This window comes from Sinocyclocheilus grahami, unplaced genomic scaffold (genome assembly GCF_001515645.1).
Source record: "Sinocyclocheilus grahami isolate Dianchi unplaced genomic scaffold, SAMN03320097.WGS_v1.1 scaffold2492.1, whole genome shotgun sequence".
Lineage (NCBI taxonomy): Eukaryota > Metazoa > Chordata > Actinopteri > Cypriniformes > Cyprinidae > Sinocyclocheilus > Sinocyclocheilus grahami.
This window is the reverse complement of record NW_015507671.1, coordinates 24,289-45,988: the sequence shown is the minus strand read 5'-3', so window position 1 is coordinate 45,988 and position 21,700 is coordinate 24,289. Positions and strand designations below refer to the sequence as shown.

General features: G+C 40.4%; 1 protein-coding gene and 1 long non-coding RNA gene across 6 annotated transcripts in view; one reads left to right on the top strand and one right to left on the bottom strand.

Annotated features, from left to right (window-relative positions):
- Positions 1 to 13,956, bottom strand: part of LOC107575168 (uncharacterized) — a 20,083-nt gene extending 6,127 nt beyond the window's left edge. Inside the window, exon 1 of the long non-coding RNA XR_001607816.1 lies at positions 13,945 to 13,956. This is a non-coding gene — a long non-coding RNA (uncharacterized lncRNA). The remainder of the gene's footprint in view (positions 1 to 13,944) is intronic.
- LOC107575165 (matrix metalloproteinase-23-like) overlaps positions 1 to 18,517 on the top strand; it is a 19,129-nt gene extending 612 nt beyond the window's left edge. The window contains exons 1-9 of one of the 5 annotated variants that reach the window (XM_016261582.1): positions 2,714 to 3,194; positions 8,735 to 8,874; positions 9,587 to 9,726; positions 10,016 to 10,183; positions 11,020 to 11,184; positions 11,315 to 11,425; positions 16,145 to 16,271; positions 16,455 to 16,535; positions 17,722 to 18,517. In XM_016261582.1, the coding sequence (XP_016117068.1) occupies positions 3,069 to 3,194; positions 8,735 to 8,874; positions 9,587 to 9,726; positions 10,016 to 10,183; positions 11,020 to 11,184; positions 11,315 to 11,425; positions 16,145 to 16,271; positions 16,455 to 16,535; positions 17,722 to 17,896 (1,233 nt within the window). In that variant the 5' untranslated portion in view covers positions 2,714 to 3,068 and the 3' untranslated portion in view covers positions 17,897 to 18,517. Of the gene's footprint in view, positions 1 to 2,713; positions 3,195 to 8,734; positions 8,875 to 9,586; positions 9,727 to 10,015; positions 10,184 to 11,019; positions 11,185 to 11,314; positions 11,426 to 16,144; positions 16,272 to 16,454; positions 16,536 to 17,721 lie in introns of those variants that run through there. The other 4 variants (XM_016261586.1, XM_016261585.1, XM_016261584.1 and 1 more) reach the window with 4 other exon arrangements.
- Positions 18,518 to 21,700: the final 3,183 nt, after the last annotated feature.

Sequence of the window (21,700 nt, the reverse complement as noted above, 5' to 3'; positions counted from 1 at the left end):
ACTCACATACACTCACACACACACACACACACACACACACTCACATACACGCACACACGCGCACACACGCACACACACACACATGTTGCAAGTATGTGATACCGGAGTGATGTGGAAATGGGAGAAATGTCACCAGTGGAAATGGGAGAAATGTCTTTGGAAATCAGGTGAGTATATCAGTAAAAGGACTAGTTTCTGATGGATTGTGAACAGTGAGGCACAAAGAATGTGAATGTCTGATTCCAGCATTTGTCCGAGCGCTAGTGTCACTGTCAGCTCTGCCTCCAGGCTATTCCTGATGCAGTTAGCCTGCACTCAAATGACCATCACTAATATGTCTGTCTAATATATACGCTTCAGTAGAAAATAGGTCAAAGAACTTCTAAATCTTCATTCAGAACTGACTGCATTTCAGCTAGTCCTTCAGTGCGCTTCATCTGCTAAACGTGGCAAACTTTAACATGGGAAGTCTGACTCCAGACAGGGTATTCCTATAGAAACACTTCAGACCTCTTTAGTATTCAGCAGCAAGGGTTTGGCCCGTGCGGCGGATGAGAGAAATGAAGCAGTGAGGTTGTAAATAAGACTTTAAAGTACTCATGAATACATTTTAGAGCAGGAACTAAGGGGTAAATGAAAAAGCAGATACAGGAAAGAAAGGGAAGACATAAGGAAGTATAGGGAGAAGAAGTGAGAAGAGTTTGTGGCAAAAGAAGAGGTGATACGATAATTTCTCGCCTTCATATAGCACACACAGCTTGGAATCAGACTTCAAAAAAATAATACAATTGGTGAACATAATACAGGATTGTGGCAGAGATGCACCGAAGCTGGTTTTCAAACTGCCGTTAAATTCAATAGAAGACATTTCTCTGAGTCCTGGCAGCAGATAAAGCCAGAATCCTATACAGTCAGAATGATGAAACCCTGAGATGATCCCTTCAAAACCACCTCATGTCTACCTGTGCTGGACATTTAATGCATTATATTTAGATGCTGCGAGAGTTAAACCAGCCGCATCCTCATTTGTACGTGTTTGCCACATATGTATGCTTTTCAGTAATGATGCAGGAATATCTGAAATACTGCTACAGCACAGCTGTGTGAATCAAGCTAGTTTCTGCGTGACTTTCAGTCTTCTGTGGGACATAAAAGAAGAGGTTTTGAGAATGCAAGTCAATGGTAAAGTCAGGGTCTTTTATGGCTCCCAGAAGAAAGAGAGTTCATGCAGATGTGGAACAACAAACCTGATGACAGTATTTTTATTTGTGGCTAAACCATCCATTTAGACTAAACAAAACTAATTATTTTTTTGTACATTTGAATCATTTAATAATCCATTACAGCATTTTTTCTGTCAGATGTGATCTAAATATTGTCCAGTTGTTTATAATTATATATATATACAGTATGTGTGTATACAGTACTGTGCAAAAGTCTTCGGCCATTAGTATTTTCACCAACCAAAAACGGTTTTAAGCCAGTTATTTCTCTTTTGCTGTAGTGTGCTCACACACAACAAATGTTGATTTGATTTAGTTAATAGAAGTTAATTGATAAATAAAATCTTTATAATCGGAATATACTGTATATATTTCAGTCCATATTAATTAATAAAGATTTATTTTTTATTTTTGTGTTGTTAAACCTACACAACAGAAATTAAGACATTAGAATATAAAATGATTATAATAATAATTAGGTCATAATTTAAAAAAATAATTAGTTTTGTGATTTTTTTTTCGTAATAAATAGCTTAACACATTTAGACAGATTTTAAGGAACAAAATAATCAATAAAAAAATCATATGTGAAAGGTTAAATCAGTAACCGTTTGAGAGGAAGCTACTTGGCGAGCCTGTTTTGTCACCCATAGTAGATGAAAATAAAATCATTATAACAATGATGATTTTAGCAATATCACTGATAAAGCTCCTGAAAACGATAACCTGAATAATATGAGTTGAAAAGAGCAAATTAGCGGTTTAGTGTTGCTCTTTCATGACTCTTTCAGCTCTTTCGGATGATTGTCTCCTCACTGTATTGGGGTCATGTGTGTTGTGCTTGCTGATCTTTTGGCTGTTTTTCCAGGTTACTGTAGGCTATTGTTGTTCTGTTTCAATCATATGTCTTTTTCCGCTCATTCGCCACATTTATGACAATCGGCTGGGGAGAGAGTGTTGTGCTGAATACAAAAACACATGAACAACGATACCAAGAAAACTTTGGATTTGCTCTATTCTAGATCTCAAGCACAGACCTACAGGTGCATCTCACCACGACATTCTAATTTATTGAGATGCACCTGTATATAAAATAAATACTCATTGCACATACTACAATGTTCCCCATCACCGAGGCGTCTCTCTTGACAGGTAAAGTAATTTTCAGAATGATATCTGATTCAATGCAATATCCATGACTGGAAGAATATGTTTGATACACTTTTAAGGAAATGTCTGTTATCAATGATTTCGATTGTTCGCCAGTAGTTAACATCCTCTTCAGACGGTTCAAATGTTCCTCACATGAATGATAGCATGGTTATTGTAAGATCTGCTCACTGAAAGATGCTTTGGAGAAAGCAATTCTTCCATGGCATGGCAACCTTTCTGGTGACTCAGATGCGCTCTATAGATGATTGTATGTTGTATGTAAATGTTAAAAGTCCTATTTAAAGTCCTATTGTTTAAAGGTTTAAAAAGACAACATTTTTGGTTGAGATTAAGCCAATGCAGAGCTCAGCAGTTTGTGGTAGGTTGGGCTACTTTTATTTTAAATGCAAGCGTGATGCGTTCAGGAGGCAAAATCAAAAGCAGATGTTTTTTGAAAGATGATTAATCCTCCAAAAATGACAATGAGACAGCAAGTGTGGTAAAAGCTGCATTGATCGCATTACAATGTGTGCAGCAGAGGAGCTCCGGTCTGGCGCACTGAGGAACGCACGGACTCTCAGCGCATCTGTCGAGCTCCCAATGGCAAGCCAAACAACCCACGGGAAATAAATACATGGTGAGGTTTGACACGTCTTTGCTAAGGGCAGTTATTTGGACGGCGGCGTCGCAGAGATGGTGCGCGCAGTTTGCGGCAGTCTGCGGAGAGAAGGGAACCTCGCAGGGCTTCTTCTGCTCGCGGTCGCGGGGTTCGGGCTCTGGATGCATGAAGTCACGGCTTTGCCTGCCTGGAGATTTGAGGTATGCCATTAGGTTTTCATCAGGACGATTATTTCGGCTGCTCTTTTCCCTTGCATAACTCTAGACGCGCTCGAGTTATAAAACACCTAAAGTCGTGAAGGGTCGCTCAACACGGACGCGTCCTGGCGTTCACTAAAGCGCAACGCGGGGAGCTGCTTTAAAACGCGCTGCTCGTCTGTCTGGCCGGCGCGTCCGATTCAGCACACTAACCTCAACCTCAAATACAAAACCGAGCAGACGCGGGCCAGGATCGACCGCTGGCTGATACCAGAGCCAGAGTTTCGCAGGGAGGACGCTTCATCTGCATTTCATTCGTACTGTACGTGTTTGCGTTCCGTGCTGCGGGTTCTTTCTGTTTTTCTCTTCTACTTGTACATTATGAAACTTTCGAGGACGCACCAATTGGCGCCTCCAAAAATGCATTTTTGGTGTTTTGTGGCTTTTCGTTTTCTTCACTTTGAATCTATGCAAGTGTCCCCTAAGAAAAACACTTAACAATATTTCAAAATATAGGCTACTGTTGTTGCTCTCTCTTCTCTTCCAAGAAACAGAACAACTCCTCTTCCACTCACAGGCATATCTAAAGTTTTGTCCAATAAAACTCTCCCTAGATCGAGTACTAGTGCACTCCCGCTAATGCCACCTGCAAGGAGGAGGTCTGTAATGCCTGGAGAGAGCTGTCCTTTAGCATCCCCATGCATCACAGTGGCATGGTGCTTGGAGGCACATGTCGTCCTGGAAGAATTTTGAGCCATTCACCAGAGCTGTAAACACATTTCACTAGTCGGCATGAAATAAAAGCTGAACTAAATGCATGTTATAGATCTTATTGCTGCATTTTTAAAAATCTTTTTACTAAATATTTAATCAAAATGTCATAACTGGATGTTCTACTGAGGACAGCAGCTCTCTGGTGACGTATGCAGGAATTCTGCAGTCATTTAGTGCACTTAATAGTTCACCCAAGACAGAAGCATTACTGAAAGCGTACTCGCACTCAGCCAGGCCATACGAGATGTAGGTGAGTTAGTTTCTTCGCCAAAATGGATTTGGAGAAATTTAGCATCACATGCTCACCAATGGATCCTCTTTAGTGAATGGGTGCCGTGAGAAAGAGAGTCGTTTAACGTCTTGTGAAGCGAAATGCTGTTTGTTTGTAAGAAACATGTTTTCCTTCAGACTCTTGCTTCTGGCTAAAACAGGAGTTCTTTATTCATAATAATGCTTCCTCTAGTGAAAAACTAGTCTGAATCAGGAGAGAAATCTGCACAGATCAAGCTCTAAACAAATATGTGGCTGGATTTTGATGTGAGAGACAACAGCAGATGCACTTTTTCACTGGAGGAAGTGTTATTATGGATTATAGACTGATTCGTTTCAGCTTTTGTCTTCTCCAGATGTGAACTGATGGACTGGAGTGGTCACGGTCTCAGTAAATCTATCCAGTCCACATCTCAGACCTTTCTATTTCACAGAAGACTTTTCTGGATCTAGCAGTGTTACATAATTTACAGTCCGCAGTGGCAGCTCATGACATTCTTAACATGAGCAACAGTTAAGAAAGCTGTGGAAGACGCAATGGAAGAATAAATAAGAGAAGCTGAAGCTCTTCCGAACTGTATGAACAATACGAACCGCAGCTTTGGAAAGCGATCGTTTGGTCACCACAAAGGTAGCTGGGAAGATGCTAGTTTGTCTTTGTCATGGAAGGAGCGTGACCATCGATCAGGCTCTGAATTATGGCTTTGGCTTAGGAAAGAGGCTTTAACAAGGCAGAACTAATTACAGGATTAAATAATGCCTTGTAAGTTGAGCTTGCCTGCTGGCACGTCACTCTCTTGTGTATTACGTTATGTATTTGTAAGAACAGATCATTTGATTGTTTGTGCTGAGGTCAGCCATTGACGGATACGGTTCTGTGTCCCGACACCTCTATTAAAAGCACCTTGAACTGTGATTCTTGTGAGCGGTTGAATGCTGGAAGGAGCTGGAGACTGAATGTAGGTCACAGTGTCTTGTCATGTCTTGCTATGCAGTGTAGTGCTACAGAGAACAGAGTTATCATTCTTCGAGCGTACCAAAAATATGAAGAGGAAAGCAGCCAAACCCAAGACACTTGGATCAACCTTCTACCTACAGACCATTCCTTCCAGAAGAGAGATTTATCCTTTTTCTGTTCCTGAATCTAACAGCATGGCATGGATGTGATTAACAAAGTTGTGCTTGTATAAATCCTGATATCCTGAATGAGCATTCTAAGAAAATACAATGTGTACGGTACGGTAATTCAGTGTACGGTAAATTACCTTTAAAGGTCTCATGTTAATCTTGAGTACCTACAGAGCAGTACTTGACCTTCATATCTCTGAAGAGTCTTTAGTTTGATCAGATTTATAAAAGACAGACAGCTTTACGCTCCTCTCTGAAAACCGTCGGGCTCCTGGAGGCGTGTCGTGGGCGGAGCTAAAGCTGTCACGTAGCGATCGTCTGCAAGCTGTGACATCGACATCAATAAAGCAGGAACAAAAACTTTATTGACTTTATTGTTATTTGTTTCTCAAGCATTCGTCACTGAAATGCCGGGAACAAACAAACACACTTGTGTAACTCTGTTGCTGCTCCGGAGAAACAAACTGCATCCACTGTGTTCACTACCGCTGGGCTCTTTGGGAACACTCTTCTTTGGAGACATTGTTGATTTCGTGGTCTAAAAACAAAATGACAAATCGTTCTCGAGCAAGTCCTGTGCAGCGTTGCAGACGAGTTGAAGTGGCCATACAAGGAATTCAGTAACTTTTATATATTATTTTATTATTATTAATATTATTAATATTTTGTTGTAAATGTAAAGTAATGCATTACATTACTAGTTACTTGAAAAAAGTAATCTGATTATGTAACTTGCGTTACCCTCAACACTGATCATTAGACACTATATATATATGAAAAATGTTGGTCTGTAGTCAAACATTTCTGTGTTTCATTCGATTTCATCGCAGACCAAAACAACAAGGCTCTCTTTGCCACCACAGACCTCACCATTATTCTCCATAAACCATTAGGTTTCTATCCCAAGTGTAGTAGACTTTTTGTAAGATGCTAAATGTAAATCTTTGTCTAACTTCAAGGTGTTATCACCAGTCAAACAGAGAAAGGCTAAATGAGAAAATTAGCAGATTGTTGCAACCATCCAGATTGCAGCTGGACTGAGGGTTTTTCAGTGGATGAAATACCAGCAGAGCTCTGTGGCTTATCCAGTGGGTGCTTGGGCACTAAGCCTCCATGTTCTTTTGTCTCGGAAACCCACTGAAGTACCAACTGCAAGTGACTGGAGTGGATGCGGTGAATGTGCCAGCTGCAGAAAGCTGCATGAAATTCTTGTTGACATTGACATTGGCAACCAACACCAAACCTCAGACTTGGGCAAATAATGTGGCTCCAAATCATGTCCCACTAAAAAAAAAACGTATTTTGTATATATTTAGTGATGCCTTTAAAATGGCATTGATCAAATTTCTTATTGCTCTTGATGACTCTGTTCATCATCTGCTCTCTAAGAGCAGGACACACAGTTTATGAAGACTCATATGTATTATTAGAGTACTACCTAGCAGTAATGCCCATGTATTTTTGATAACTCGTCCATGTATTCTTGAAATGCACTCATGTCCCGTTACGTCCAACCCTTTGTGTTTCTGCTTGGTTCATGGGGATCTGGGGATCTCTGAATAAATCTTTAGATAGTCCTGTGACCGTCTGCTTTGGCATATAGTTGCATTAACTCAAGAAACCTGCAAAGAGACCCTACTCAAGTCTCAAAACTCCTTTACATCACGAGTTTGAGGGTAGCTGAACACATATTGTATGATTAAACTAGGCACCAAGCTGATCGCCCCAAAACATTGTCATTTGGGAGTTCCACTCCGTCAACTTATCTTGGACCTGAAATATGTATTTCCATTTTCATTTATTTTCCATTCAAAAAGAATGGAGGTCCTGCTTGCCAAGAGTGCAGCTTAAAAAAACGTGTCTGCTTGTAAATGCATGTGATATAAAGACTAGTCTAAGAGCTAGTCAGTTCAGGAATGTCCCCTCTGCCCCATCTGACTAAAATAGTCTCCATCTCCTCTAATTATAGCTATTTTGACTTTACTGCTCCTATCAGCGCTTGCAAGTGGCGTCTGCTCGCTTTTTACCTTTTGAAACACTCAGACTCTGGCACTCTATCAACACATGACTCTTTCCAGAAGACTGAGATCAAATTCAGCAATGGACATTACAGCCTGTATAGAAAATCCTCCATGTTAGTCCATGCAGTCATCCAGTTTGAAGACTGTAGGCTCTGTGTGAAGCAAAAAGGATTGAACACTGTCAATTTCTAACCCAGAGACTCCTTGGCTCTCTGCTGTGTTTGTGTATGTGTCTGTGAATGTCTGCTTAATGTGTCTGTTTCAGACACTAGTTTAAGGTCAGACTACCAGCGAAGTGAAAAAATTTGGACAGCTTTATGAAACCCAGAGAGCGCTCTCAACATCAACGTCTGAGTTCAAATTCAGGCCAAATACCTTCTGGAATTACAATATAAAAATCAGGCTATATATATTTTTTTTATGGCTAGTAAAGGACATTTAAATGTTTTCTTTCTTTTTTTTTTTCCATAGACTTGCATCTTCCTGCCAATTCATTACAGTGCACATTCTTATGAAATTAAAACGGGATTTTTGAGGCTATTAGCTTTGAGACAAATACTATAGTCTCACTTTCTGCTAAACGGACCAAAAACCTTGATCTTGCATACAGATGAATTACGTCAACAGAGGAAACAATGTCATAGGGTCTTTAAAGTTATATTAATGGCTGTTTGTCTGTGATGGTTTTCTAGGACGATCACTCATATAGTAGAGTGCATCAGAAAGTTGATAGCATCTGTGTTTGCTGTGTGAATGTGTGGGCTGTGGTTGCACACTCTAGACCAAAAATTTAGTTCTTCTACTCAGTAATACAGCAGAGATCAAATTCTTTCACAAGAAAAATCACAGATAATAAACTCCCAGAATAAATAAGTGCCACTCTAGAGCAAATATGAATGTCAAAGTTTATTTACACACCAGATAATACTTTTTTTGTGCATTATAAGGTGTTTCAGTTTGACGTTTTAAATTAAAATTTTGAATACTTAGCACTATTAATGTGCTGCTGTATGCATGAATGTAAATATATTGCAGTGCTTTGCATGCACTGTTCTGTAAAGAGCATAAAATAACAGTCGAGTAGTCTGGCTGAAAGATGAGAAGAGAAGCCCAACAAGTCTGACTTAATAACTGAACTGAACTTTCCTCTCTGTCTGCACTCTTTTCACTCCTGACTAATCAATACAAGATGTGTTCCTGGCTCAACAAGCCATTTATTCGAGCAAATCACACTTTAAAGCACCTCACAAGTGGACTTATCGCTCTTGTAGGAGCAAGCGTGGCACAGACCTTCATGGAAAATCCTGCTCACAGATCAATCTAATCTAATCTGAGATTTTTTTGTCCAAGGAAGAAGCTCTCATGTCTGGTGTTTTAATCATTGGAATTCATAAAGACGCCCGCTCCCATGTGCTTCACCTTTCCCGAAACAAACGCTACACGCTCACTCCAGAGAAACTGAAGTGGGACAAATTCAAGCTGACTTACAAGTAAGAATCCTTTTATATTTTTGTGCATTTGTACGATATCACAGCCCTCTGTTTGAAAGTCCTGCACAGCTTCTGCTTTGTTAAAATTTCATAACCTATTGAATTTTTTTCCCCATGTTTGCACGTGTCGGGAAGCTCTAGGGTTTCAAATGCGTGTATCCAATGGACAATGAGTACAGAATTTGTTTCTCTCTGGTCATACAGTATATTTATGTCATTCATTTGTCATTGGCGTCTTACATATCCTGGTCTGTCAAACTTTATATGGTATAAAACTTTGTTTTATACTCGATAGTGGCTGGGTAAGTCATACAAGTTTAGAACAACATGAGCGGATGATGACAGAATAATTTATCCTCAGGGAATAAATGCAATTTTTTGTTTAAGTCAAGTCAACGTTATTTGTACATTGCTTTATACAATACTGATTGTGTTAAAGCAGCTTTACAGTGTCAAACAGGTAAATAGTTTGTCAATGATGCAAGAAGACAATAACAAAGAGTCATTTTTCAGCTAAAGTCAGTTCATTGATGATCTCCTCCAATAGTGTCTGTGCAATCAGTGAAGTGTCTCCAACTAAACAAGCCAAAGGCGACAGTGGCAAGGAAACAAAACTCCATCGGTGACAGAAATGGAGAAAAAACTTTTGGAGAAACCAGGCTCACTTGTTTACTTGTCCACATTTTAATGGGTGCTTTGTGTAATTGTGCAGACTGCTGTCATTTCCACGGAATCTTTTGAATGCCAGTGACACAAGGAGAGGCATAGCCAAGGCCTTCTCTATGTGGAGCGATGTCTCGCCCTTCAGTTTTCGTGAGGTGCCATCTGATCAAGAGGCCGACATCAAAATCGGTACATCAAATACATTTGTTTGTTTGTTGCAGTACAGAGGAATTTAAAGTCACAAAGTAACACACAATGAGGCAAGTTTGTGGTTTTGTGTTTCTGGGAAAAAGTTCTTTTCAAATCCGATCTGGGGTGCGTTTCCCAAAAGCATAATTAGCCAACTCTGGTCACAAGTTACATTGTTACAATGTGCGACAATGTTCCTGAGCTTTCGGGAGATGGTCCTGACTAGCTAGTTAGTTTCTGCAATGATGTGTCATATGGTTAGTCATTGTTACATTTTTGTTTTCGTCAGGCTTTTACTCTGTAAACCACACAGACTGTCTGCAGTCCTACCTGCACCACTGTTTCGACGGCATCACCGGAGAACTAGCCCACGCCTTCTTCCCTCAGACCGGAGAGATCCACTTTGATGATGACGAGTACTGGATTCTGGGAAACATGCGCTTCAGCTGGAATAAAGGCACGCGTTGCTCTTTCCCCCATTGAGTGAGAATTGAGAAAATTGGAGTCTGATTGTTTACTTGCTGTAGAAGCGGTCCAGAAATTGTCGCTTCCTGGCTGTGACAGTTTTAAGAAATGTTCATTATCCCAAAAGAAATATACAGACACCGTTGAACTGACCAGACAGATCATATCAAACCCATACTGAACCTGCATGTGCCTTGTTTACAATCTGAACTAATATGAAATGAGAATATTCTTTTTTATATAAATATTACATCATATTTTGATAATGTCTATTAAAGCTTTGACAAGTACAATCACACTGCAACATTCAAATCCAAAAAGAGCAGTTGTATGAAACAACTTCACAAACAACCACACAGATATTTCTGTCACAAAATTAAAATGATCACAGAAGCATTAGAAAAAAGTTTACTTAGGATATAAACACTGATGTCTACAGTAGAGTACAGTAGCGATAAATCAGCTTTTGAACGTAACAGTGTTAAATAAAGATTGCATTGATTACATTATGCCAGTAGGTGGCGACAAGTGACTGCTAAAAATGCATTTGTCATTGAATCATTCATTCAAGAAATGAATTCAAAAATGCTGATTCATCCAGTACTGAAACAAGTGAGGTGAATCATTCAGTCAAACAATGAAAAATATATTTCTTCAAATGTATTTTTTTAAAGACTGCAGCAAATAACATTTGATCAAAACCTATAGTAAACTGCTTGTTATTTTGTTTAGCTGTCTATTCAGAATCGTTCTGTTTATACAGAATCCTGCCGATTTGAAGAAGTAGATTTGACCTGACTGTGTTCTGTCTGTGATTGTTGTATTCAGGAGTGTGGCTGACAGATCTAGTTCACGTGGCTGCTCATGAGATTGGTCATGTACTGGGTTTGATGCATTCCCAGAATCGCAAGGCTTTAATGCACCTCAACGCCACATTGACAGGCCGCAAACTCATTACTCAAGATGAGGTTTGGGGCTTACATCGACTCTATGGTATTTTACTCATAAGCACGAATAAACATCAAAATAACTATACAAACTGGATTACTTTTGTCTTCCCGTTGCCTTTCTACAATTACATGACACCTTCTTATTTCTTGTTGTCCTATCCATACCACTTCAGGATGTTTGGATCGATTATTTATCTGTCCTGCTTGGGCAAGAAAGGGTTATTGTGACAGCAAGAGGATACTCATGCAGAAACACTGTCCTTCCAGCTGTGACTTCTGTTATGGTAAGTCCTGTTATTCCACAAAACAAAAAAGTAATTGTCCATAGAAAAATCATGAGACCCATCAGATGTAAACAATACAAAGTGTGGCCCTCATTGCAGATTATTCTGGCCAAGAATTCCCTGCTTAGACAGGAAGAGACCATCTGAAATATATGTACAACAAATAACCACAGATGTGTTTTTTTTAATTATACCACAATAATAGACAGGTATCAAAAATTTATTCAAATAATGTTACAGAAATCTCTGCAAAATGTGTGCTGAATGTGGGTCTAAAATTATATACTAGGCTGAGATGTTGATATTTTTAACAAACAAGTTAACAAAAGGAACAGTGGTGTGGAACAAGTTATTGTGACATGTGGTCTAGGTAGGAATCAAACCTTAGCCTTCCAGACAGGGTTTTGCTCAACCGCTGAGCTACTGGGAATAGTAGTAAGTGCACATTAAGTATAAACTGAACATATCTTGAATGCCTTTACTGTGGTGTTCATTCAAAAGATACAAAAATGGCTTAAAGATTCAACAAAGAATACTAAACTTTCACAGAAGCTAGTTAACAAACAAGGAAGGCTCAAGACCTAACAGTCTAACAGACCTAGCGTATTGAATAGGCTTAACATGAATAGATAAAGAGTGAAAACAATCATTTTGATTGGCAAACTAGAAAAACCCAAGAATATTGTGACGAGTGGGGGCGGGGCCGAGAGCCGTGGGAACGGAGCGAGGCCGGTGGAGTAATTGATAATGAGCGACACCTGCACCACTCACTGGTCTCGAGTCCCATGGAGGAGCTCCGGAAGGATAAAAGGAGGAGTTACGACAGTGACGACAGTGAAAGACGAGAGAGGACCAGGCCTGGCCAGTGTAACAACGTTCATAGTTCGGGAAGGAGGCGGGAACCGGCGAACATTTAAAAACTTTAATAAAATAAACAAACACAAAACAAAAGTAAAGTGGCAGCCCCTCGCGGACGACTGCCACACACAAAATAAAATCCAAGCCTGGTCCTCTCTCATCTTTCACTGTCGTAACTTCTCCTTTTTTCCTTCCGGAGCTCCTCCATGGGACTCGAGACCGGTGAGTGGTGCAGGTGTCGCTCATTATCAATTACTCCACCGACCTCGCTCTGTTCCCACGGCTCTCGGCCCCACCCCCGCCCCCACTCGTCACAGATATAATGTTATCTAGTAGCAGGACAGGTCAGTTCAGGCAGAAGTCTTACGGGAGCCCCTCTCCTTGGAATGGATCCTGATGTTCTTTGAACCACAGTTTGGGTAGCAGCAGTGGAAGAGATACTGGGCTTATCCATCAAGCAGTCGGAAGCCCAGCAGCCAATGAACAGTGTATGTTGGTTGACTGCTGATGATGTGTGGCACATGGGGTAGAGATTGGAGACAGAGGAACAAGATACATGATGTGAGAGATGGGATGAATGCATATTGATCTGGACAGAGTAGTGGCGCAGGACTGAGTGCTGAATAACCTCTTCCTGTTGCTGTTAAGTGTATCTATATACAGTAGGACTGTAATTGCACTCCACCAGGCAAGTTGCCACCTCTGGACCAGTTGCACTGCAGATGGTACAAAGACCTCAGAATCCTGCTCCGGAAATAGGGGGAACACAAACAGGCATTCAAAGGGGTAAATACCCTACAGTGGAATTGAACAAGGTGCTGTGAGTGAACTCTACCCAAATCAGACATGAGCTTCAAGAAGTCTGATTGTTACAGGCCAAGCATCTAAGGGTCTTCTACTGGTTAACCCTCTCTGTTTGACCATTAGGTTGAAGGTGACTGTTCAATTCAAAATAGGGAAGTTAACTGTGACTCTCTGTCAGAAAATATGCCTGTCTTCATTCTTCATGTGCCAACTCTGAGATAAGAGACAAATCAGCTCCACACCCTGAAGTCTGAGGCATCTTTATAGTGCATGTAGGGCAACTGAGGATCTGGGAAGTTCAGTATGGGTGTGCAGTTGAGTTTGTGCTTTAGCTGTTTAAATGCCCAGTGAGCCTTCTCAGTCATAGTAGCTGCCTAGAGATCTTCGTAGCTAGATTGGCAAGGGGTTTTTCAATGATGCTACAGAGCAGAGTTGTGGCCGAGGCACTAACCAGCCTGAATGGCATTACTTGGAATTCATAATGGCCAGCAGGAATGTTGAAGGCAGTCTTGTGAAGGCACAAGGTGTTGTAGAGCAGTGGTTCCCAACCCTGGTCATGGAGGCACCCGAACACTGCACATTTTGCATGTCTCCTTTCTCTGGCTGCGTTTACACTTGGCATTAACATGCAATCACAGTGATCTGATCAAGCAGATCGGATCATCAGTCAATCAGGACACGGCGCATTTACACTTGGCAATATCAGCTGACTTCTCGATCTGGATAACCGATTGGATCTGTATTTCCCACACAATATTTAAATAAGTCTGCGGTGCAAAGTCAACCCGAAGTGGTAGCGGGACATTTTACAAATCAAAATAAATGTACGAGTCTCACTAGCGAACTGTTCTTCCGACAGATCGGGAGAGAGGGGGCTGCGTTTTGGGTGATGTCGACCTGCGAATGCAGACACGATGGCTGGATTGCGTTTACATTACACTGAGATCCGATCACAATGCGTCCTTGACTACCTCTGGACCAGGACGTGCTGATCGGATAACATTCCGATCAGAAGCACGTTTACACTTGTCTTTTCAATGTGTATGTGGACAACATCCGGATACAGGTCGCATGTTAATGCCAAGTGTAAACGCAACCTCTGACACACCAATTTCAGGTCTTGTAGTCTCTACTAATGAGCTGATGACCTGAATCAGGTGTGTTTGATTAAGGAGACATGTAAAACGTGCAGTGTTGGGGTGCCTCCAGGACCAGGGTTGGGAACCACTGTTGTAGAGAACCAGTTTGGTAAAGATGGTTGCACTCTGAAGAAGTTCAAAAGCAGTAATGGTTCTTTATCTTGATTCAGTTGAGCCTCTGTTAATTTAATGGTGGGGATGAGACCATCATACTTCTTTGCTATAAAAAAAGTAACCATCCCCAGCTGGAGATGTTAAGGGACGATTGAACCCACTGCTAAGGACCTCATTGATGGCAGTTCTCCATGGCAGTTCTCTCTGGAGCACGAAGTGAAAAAGACTAATTTGTGTAGGACACGTTCCAAGCAACTTAAAGGCACAGTCGTAGGGCCTATAATATATCTTTCTGTAGACTTTAGTTCCAATCCTTTTCTAACACACTAGCCTTATATTTTTAAGTAGTCCTGAACACATTGGTTAGATAGTTAAGGTGTGTTTGATTAGGGTTTGAGCTAAACCCTGCAGGATGGTAGCCCCCACAAGCAGGCTTGGCAACCCATTGTCTGTTGGGTGGAAGAGTCACTGCACTGCCTTGGAAGAGGCCAGCAACCCTGCAGAGAAAGGTGGCAACTTGGAAGAGTCAGTAGTGCTTCGGGGATAACAGGCAGTAGTTTGAGAGGATGGTAGAGTAACAGACAAGAAACATAACAGTCAGACCTCCATCTAGTCCCAGATCAAGAGGACCAATTAATCTGTGGAATATGTCATCCAAGGATGAAGGGAGACTCCGGTCAGTTAATTCCAGATCCCAGGGGCATCCCATCCAACAAGTTATAGTCAGAGGTAGCTTTAATGAAGCGTTAAGCTGCTTGGCAAGTGCAAGACCCATAAAGTTCCCAGCTGCACCCGAATCAAGATTGTAGATTATGACATTAGTTTCCCAGAGAGACGGGTTTCAGTAAGTCTTACAGTTTTAACAACCAGGTATACTTAATTTTCTCTGTTCTGATTTTTTTTTGAACACTGCCTTTTAACGTATACTCCATCCATTCACCGTGAGCACGGATGGATATGCTTGATGCATGCATACTATGACTGCGCAGTCAAACTCCACATACAATACTGCATGTTTAAATCAGGTTTGGGCAACTCTTGGTCCCTCTAGGTCCACTGTACTGCAGAGTTTCATTCCTATGAAATTGGTTATTTTGGACTTTATCTTTGTAATTATTTCAGATAACTTTTTTCAGGCAAGTTCTGGAGGCACACCAACAGTACACATTTTGGATGTCTCCCTTATATGACCAATCCATTTCAGGTCTTGGAGTCTCTACTAACATGATCATGAGTTGACACTCCACATACAAGCATTCATGATCACAAGTGGGCATGTGTGCTATTTAATTTGTAGACCCTTATCCTTTCACCTGACAGAATACGAAAATTCAAATGTGATGTGGGCTTTGGTGTTTTAGATGCACAGAGATTTTCAAGATTCTTTATTGTCACTATCCAATACAGCGAAATTAGGGCAGTCCTTATGGTGCAGTCATATATGACTTAGTGCAAGCTAATCATCCAATTTAAGAATTGAAATAAATATATATAGTCTAAATAAGATTACCTACAACAATGCACACAAAAAGTGGAGAATTGTCTGATTCCTCAGCCTACAGTACATAACACTGGCATCATGTTCTGACTTCAGCGATGCTGCCACTCCAAAAATGTAGTAGGTCTATGAATAGAGATGGTTGGGGTGAGGGAGGTCAACTGCAACACTAGGAGTGAACAAGAGAACAGTTAGAAAGACTTTCAAACAACAGGAGTAATGCTAGTTTATTTTACTGCTAGTTACCATTATGTTCTGGACAAATAATCAGTTGTACAATCTCATCTCATTTTATTTTTCAAACAGAATTCCCATTTCCCACTGCTCCGCCAACCCCAACTCCCCCACGGACAAAACACAAGTTTGTTGTGGAGGGAAAGAACCTCACCTTCCGCTGTGGTAAGAAGATAGCAGCCAAGAAAGGCAAAATCGAGTGAGTTCTTGCTTTTCTACACACATATTATTATAGTAACTTTGACTGGTTTGCATACCCATGCTGATTCTGAAAAGCAGTTTACTACAGTGCCTATAAAAAGTATTTGCCCCTTAGTAGTTTTCATGTTTTATTGTTCTACAACATTGAAGCACAGAGGATTTCACTTGGTGTTTTTGACAGAAATATTCACCCCATTAAGGTGGTTGCACACCAGACAAAAAGCGCTGCGCAGAGCCGTGCCACAGCTAGGACAATGCACAGGTATCTCACACATCGCATTCAGTTCAAGAAAGCAGTCCAGAACAATTAATCCATGCACCAAACAAGCAAAGGTTCACTTCAAGAATGAACAAAGGGGTATTGATGAGTTTAAAGTTCGTTGTTTGAAAGAAGAAAAAAAAGACCGGTCTGGCAAACGAACAGAGAAAGAGTAATATATATTATCATAGCTCTCTATATGACGCATACAGACTTTATTCAAGCCACAGAAAGACACATTTTACTTGACAATGCACAATGCATGATCCTCCAGCATAGGGTGAAGTGATTATGTACATTAACAATAATTTGGGACAAATATATTCCTAGGAGAGGTGAGGTGGTACGGAAAACCCTTATAACAGTGTGCAGTGTCCAAACGTGTTCCTGGAGAGCCACTGAACAAACACACCTGAAGCAGATAATCAAGGTCTTCAGACTCACTAGAAATGTCCAGGGAAGTGTGTTGGAGCTGGCTGGAGCTAAACTCTGCGGGACGTTTGGCCCCAGAAGCAGGATTGGACACTCCTGTCTGATAGGGAGACCTGTCTGGTCTGGCCATATTTTTCATGCAAATTACTTAACCCAAACATGCGGTCTCTCATTTAGAATAATCCAAATTCATTAACATTAGAACAAGATTAAATTCATCTGTGGATGCACCTGTAGTGAATCTTAAGAATTTTTTAATTATTATTGTGAGAAGCGTTCCTGCATGTTTAAATCAGGTTTGGGCAACTCTGGGTCTCTGTAGGTCCACTGTACCGCAGAGTTTAATTCTTATGAAATTTGTTATTTTGGACTGGTCTTTGTAAATCTTTCAGATCACTTTTTCCAGCCCAGTTCTGGAGGCACTCCAACAGTACACATTTTGGATGTCTCCCTTATATGACCAATCCATTTCAGGTCTTGGAGTCTCTACTAACACGATCACGAGTTGAAAATGTACACTATTGGTGTGCCTCCAGGAGTCATTTTCTGTCAATCACTTAATTCCGTTGAGACTCAATGCTGTAAAACAAACATGAAGAAGTCTTTTTACAGGCCCTGTATGTGAAGTTAATTCTGATGATTTGCAAGATTAGTTTGGAATCTGGATGTTTTTTCAAAGGGAAAATGTTTTGAAGCATATGTGAGATATGTGTTTGTTACGATTGTCCTAACCTAAAGTATTCTATTACATTGAAAGTTGGTATAAAGATGGTGAACTTCTGGACTTCTCTCATCCCGGCTACATTTCCCTGAAAGACGACCACATCACTATTGTGGCAAATGCCATCAATGAGGGCACATACACCTGCATCGTGAGGAAGAAGAACAAGGTGCTGACCACGTACTCTTGGAGGGTACGAGTGCGCTTCTGAGGACCTGACATAATCCTAGAGCACAAATTATATCCAGAACATTAGCTCAGACTAGATCCACAGCATCATCCTCTCATGCTTGTCTCCTGATTGGAAGAGAAGGCGCTGACATCACTCATCTCAGGATAGCTGTCGCATCGAGGAAACCACGGGATCAGGGTTAAAGTTCACCACAGTACTGTGGAACATCACTCACTTGGGCACATATTAATGTCAGTTCATACATACACATTGCCAAATGTTTTAATATCAGGGTTTTTACTTGTGTGCGTTGTAAATACATTTCTTATTTGCCAAATAAAACAATTTATTCTATCATTTGAAGCCTTTGATTCCTCCAGAATGCCAACCAACGTTCAAATCCATTTAAAAAAATGTATGAAGTTTGGGGAAAAAATGCAGTGGGGTCTAAAAGTCTGAAAACGCTGGTGAAACGGCTTCATTCTTGAAAATGTGAATTTTAATTACAACCAATCAAACTGAAAAAAAGTACATTAATTTCTGAATGTCTTACTATTTAGTGTCTCTCTTTTGCTTTAATGACAGCAGCACTAGAGTTGGCATGAACAAAACCTGATGATTCATGATATCCAGAAATGAGATGTTCTTAAGTTATGTTCATTTTACATCATTTTCTTATTTGCCAAATAAAACAATTTATTCTATCATTTGAAGCCTTTGATTCCTCCAGAATGCCAACCAACGTTCAAATCCATTTAAAAAAATGTATGAAGTTTGGGGAAAAAATGCAGTGGGGTCTAAAAGTCTGAAAACGCTGGTGAAACGGCTTCATTCTTGAAAATGTGAATTTTAATTACAACCAATCAAACTGAAAAAAAGTACATTAATTTCTGAATGTCTTACTAATTAGTGTCTCTCTTTTGCTTTAATGACAGCAGCACTAGAGTTGGCATGAACAAAACCTGATGATTCATGATATCCAGAAATGAGATGTTCTTAAGTTATGTTCATTTTACATCATTATTAATCGTTAAACTTATGAATCTTTAAATTCAATCTTAAAGCACGGATGTCTTGCTTTAAAATGCCCAGTGTTTTCTTACCTTTGGACTCCATTGTATGTTTCGGTGTATCCAAGTGTCTTCTTGTATTACACAGCTGACCAACACGACTGTTCTCTGACTATATTCCACTAGCATTTTCTTTTCAGACAGTCATTTCATAGAAATAATCAACTGTACTAAACGCTGGTAGTGATCCAAAGCTTATTCTAGTTTGTGGTTTCAATTCATTTCTAAAACAAAGGGGTAGTCAGTCCTGATTTTAATTTTCACCTTGTGTAAGATGCCACCCATCAGCACACTGGCTCACATTATAGGCCACAGAACATTTATTTGGAATCTTGTAGACATGGCAGCAATTTAAAGAGTGGAAAAGCTAGTGGAAAATAAATGGTCATGAGGGTAGACGGCTCACTCCTGAATTCCCCTTTTACAGCTGGAAACAAACGATTAGAGACCTTATATAATGCGAGGAGCAAGTGGGGTTTTCACTTTAGAAAAATGACTTGGAAATTTTCTCTACTGAAGATTTTCTCACACAAAATAATATTCTGCTATATTGCTCCAAACCCATAGGACACACACCCGCAGGACACAGGAGGAGGATTTTTGAAGAATATGCTGGCTGCTCTTCCATATACTGAAAGTGAAGGGAGACTGGGTACGTCGAGCTCTGAAATGACAATAACCATGAAAGTTTCAAACCCAAACAAAGGTAATCCATGCCACTCAAGTGCTACATTCATCTTTCCTTCTTTTTGTGCTCTACCAACCGTTCCGCCAGTTTTGTTCTGACGAAACCTGTTCCCTTTCTCCTTCTCACCTCTCCTCTGTAGTGTCATCCTTGTTTCCCTCTCCCACCCAGTTCTCATCAATAGATGTGAATACTGCCACAGACACTTTATGCTCCACATTAACAATCCTGTATAGACAATATCTGCCCTCTCTCCTCCAGGCCAGCAGGTACTTGTCGCTTTGATTTGAGAGAAAATGGTACAAGTACATCAAAATGTCAAGATTTCAGCTTCACACAGCCAAGAACTCAGATCAACCACATCCATAGCTAACAACCTTGTCTCCTTCTTCTCTGTCCTTAAAGAGGCGGACGTATCTAAACTTCTGCTCTGTATCTCAACTTCATCCTACCACCTCCAGACTAGGGTTGGGTATCGAAAACCGGTTCCATTTTAGAACCGGTTCCAAATTTCCAAGAACCGGGTATTCGATAAGACGCGTGCATTTTGATTCTTAACGATTCCTGCATTCACATTTTAATGTGATTAAAAACTATTTAAGTGCAGGAACGGAAAGAACTTGCGCCCTGTTTGCGTGCAGCGCACACGAAGCGCAAGCACAGAGAACAGAGGTCGCGGTACGGTTTCCCGGTTTGTGTCCGTTCTCGAACCGTACCGTGTATTTCCACTGTAGAAAAGGTTGTTCCGGGCCGAAACGGACTTTCATATTTGTCGACCAATATGCAGAAAACTACGTCAGTATATCATCATAAACGCAGCCGTTTTTGTCTTACGTGAATGTAAACAGATGAGAAAGAAAACACACATGAACAGTATTTTTAGATAATTTAATTTAAGAGACAGCAGCCTAATAAACGCGCTGCCTGTCATTAATGTTAATCAAAGAACAAAAGAAAATCATTCACTGATCTTGACTGACATTTTAATGTGATTAAAAACTATTTAAGTGCAGGAACGGAAAGAACTTGCGCCCTGTTTGCGTGCAGCGCACACGAAGCGCAAGCACAGAGAACAGAGGTCGCGGTACGGTTTCCCGGTTTGTGTCCGTTCTCGAACCGTACCGTGTATTTCCACTGTAGAAAAGGTTGTTCCGGGCCGAAACGGACTTTCATATTTGTCGACCAATATGCAGAAAACTACGTCAGTATATCATCATAAACGCAGCCGTTTTTGTCTTACGTGAATGTAAACAGATGAGAAAGAAAACACACATGAACAGTATTTTTAGATAATTTAATTTAAGAGACAGCAGCCTAATAAACGCGCTGCCTGTCATTAATGTTAATCAAAGAACAAAAGAAAATCATTCACTGATCTTGACTGAATATATTTAATAACTTTAATTGATTAATTTATATTTTATTTATGAAAATAAATCTATGCAGTGTTTTTAAACTGTTAATTACAGTTTCTGTACCTGAAATTTTGTCCAGTTGTATTTATTTATGATATTGCAAATTAATTAGTTTGTTCCCATCTTATTACTGACTGTTTACTGGTCTTTAACACTTTAATACTTTAAATTTATATGAATCTAGTTGTTTTTGCTGTGGTATTTTTTTTTAAGCATAGGCAAAATCAGAATCGGAATCGATCAAATTCAAACGATACCCAACCCTACTCCAGACCCAATCCCTTCACACCTTCTGCAAGCACAAGCAGTCTCTCCTACACTTCTACCAGCACTCACACACCATCAACACATCTGACCTCACAGGCACTTTCCCCAACGCTTTCAAGCAGGCTCAGGTGGGGTCACTGATAAAAAAACCCCCCACACTAAACACTTCAGAAGAAGAAAGTTACAGACCTGTGTTCTCAGAATGACCAGCTGGATGTTAACCAGTCAGGATTTAAATGGCCACTTAACTAAGACTACATGACTGTTGGTCACTGAAGCCCTGCTGATTGCGAAAGCTGATTTCAAATCATTAGTTAGATCTGTCTGCAGGTTTCGACACCATCAACCATCAGATCCTTCTGTCCAGCCTTTCTTCACTGGGCGTCACAGGACCTCCACTGCACTG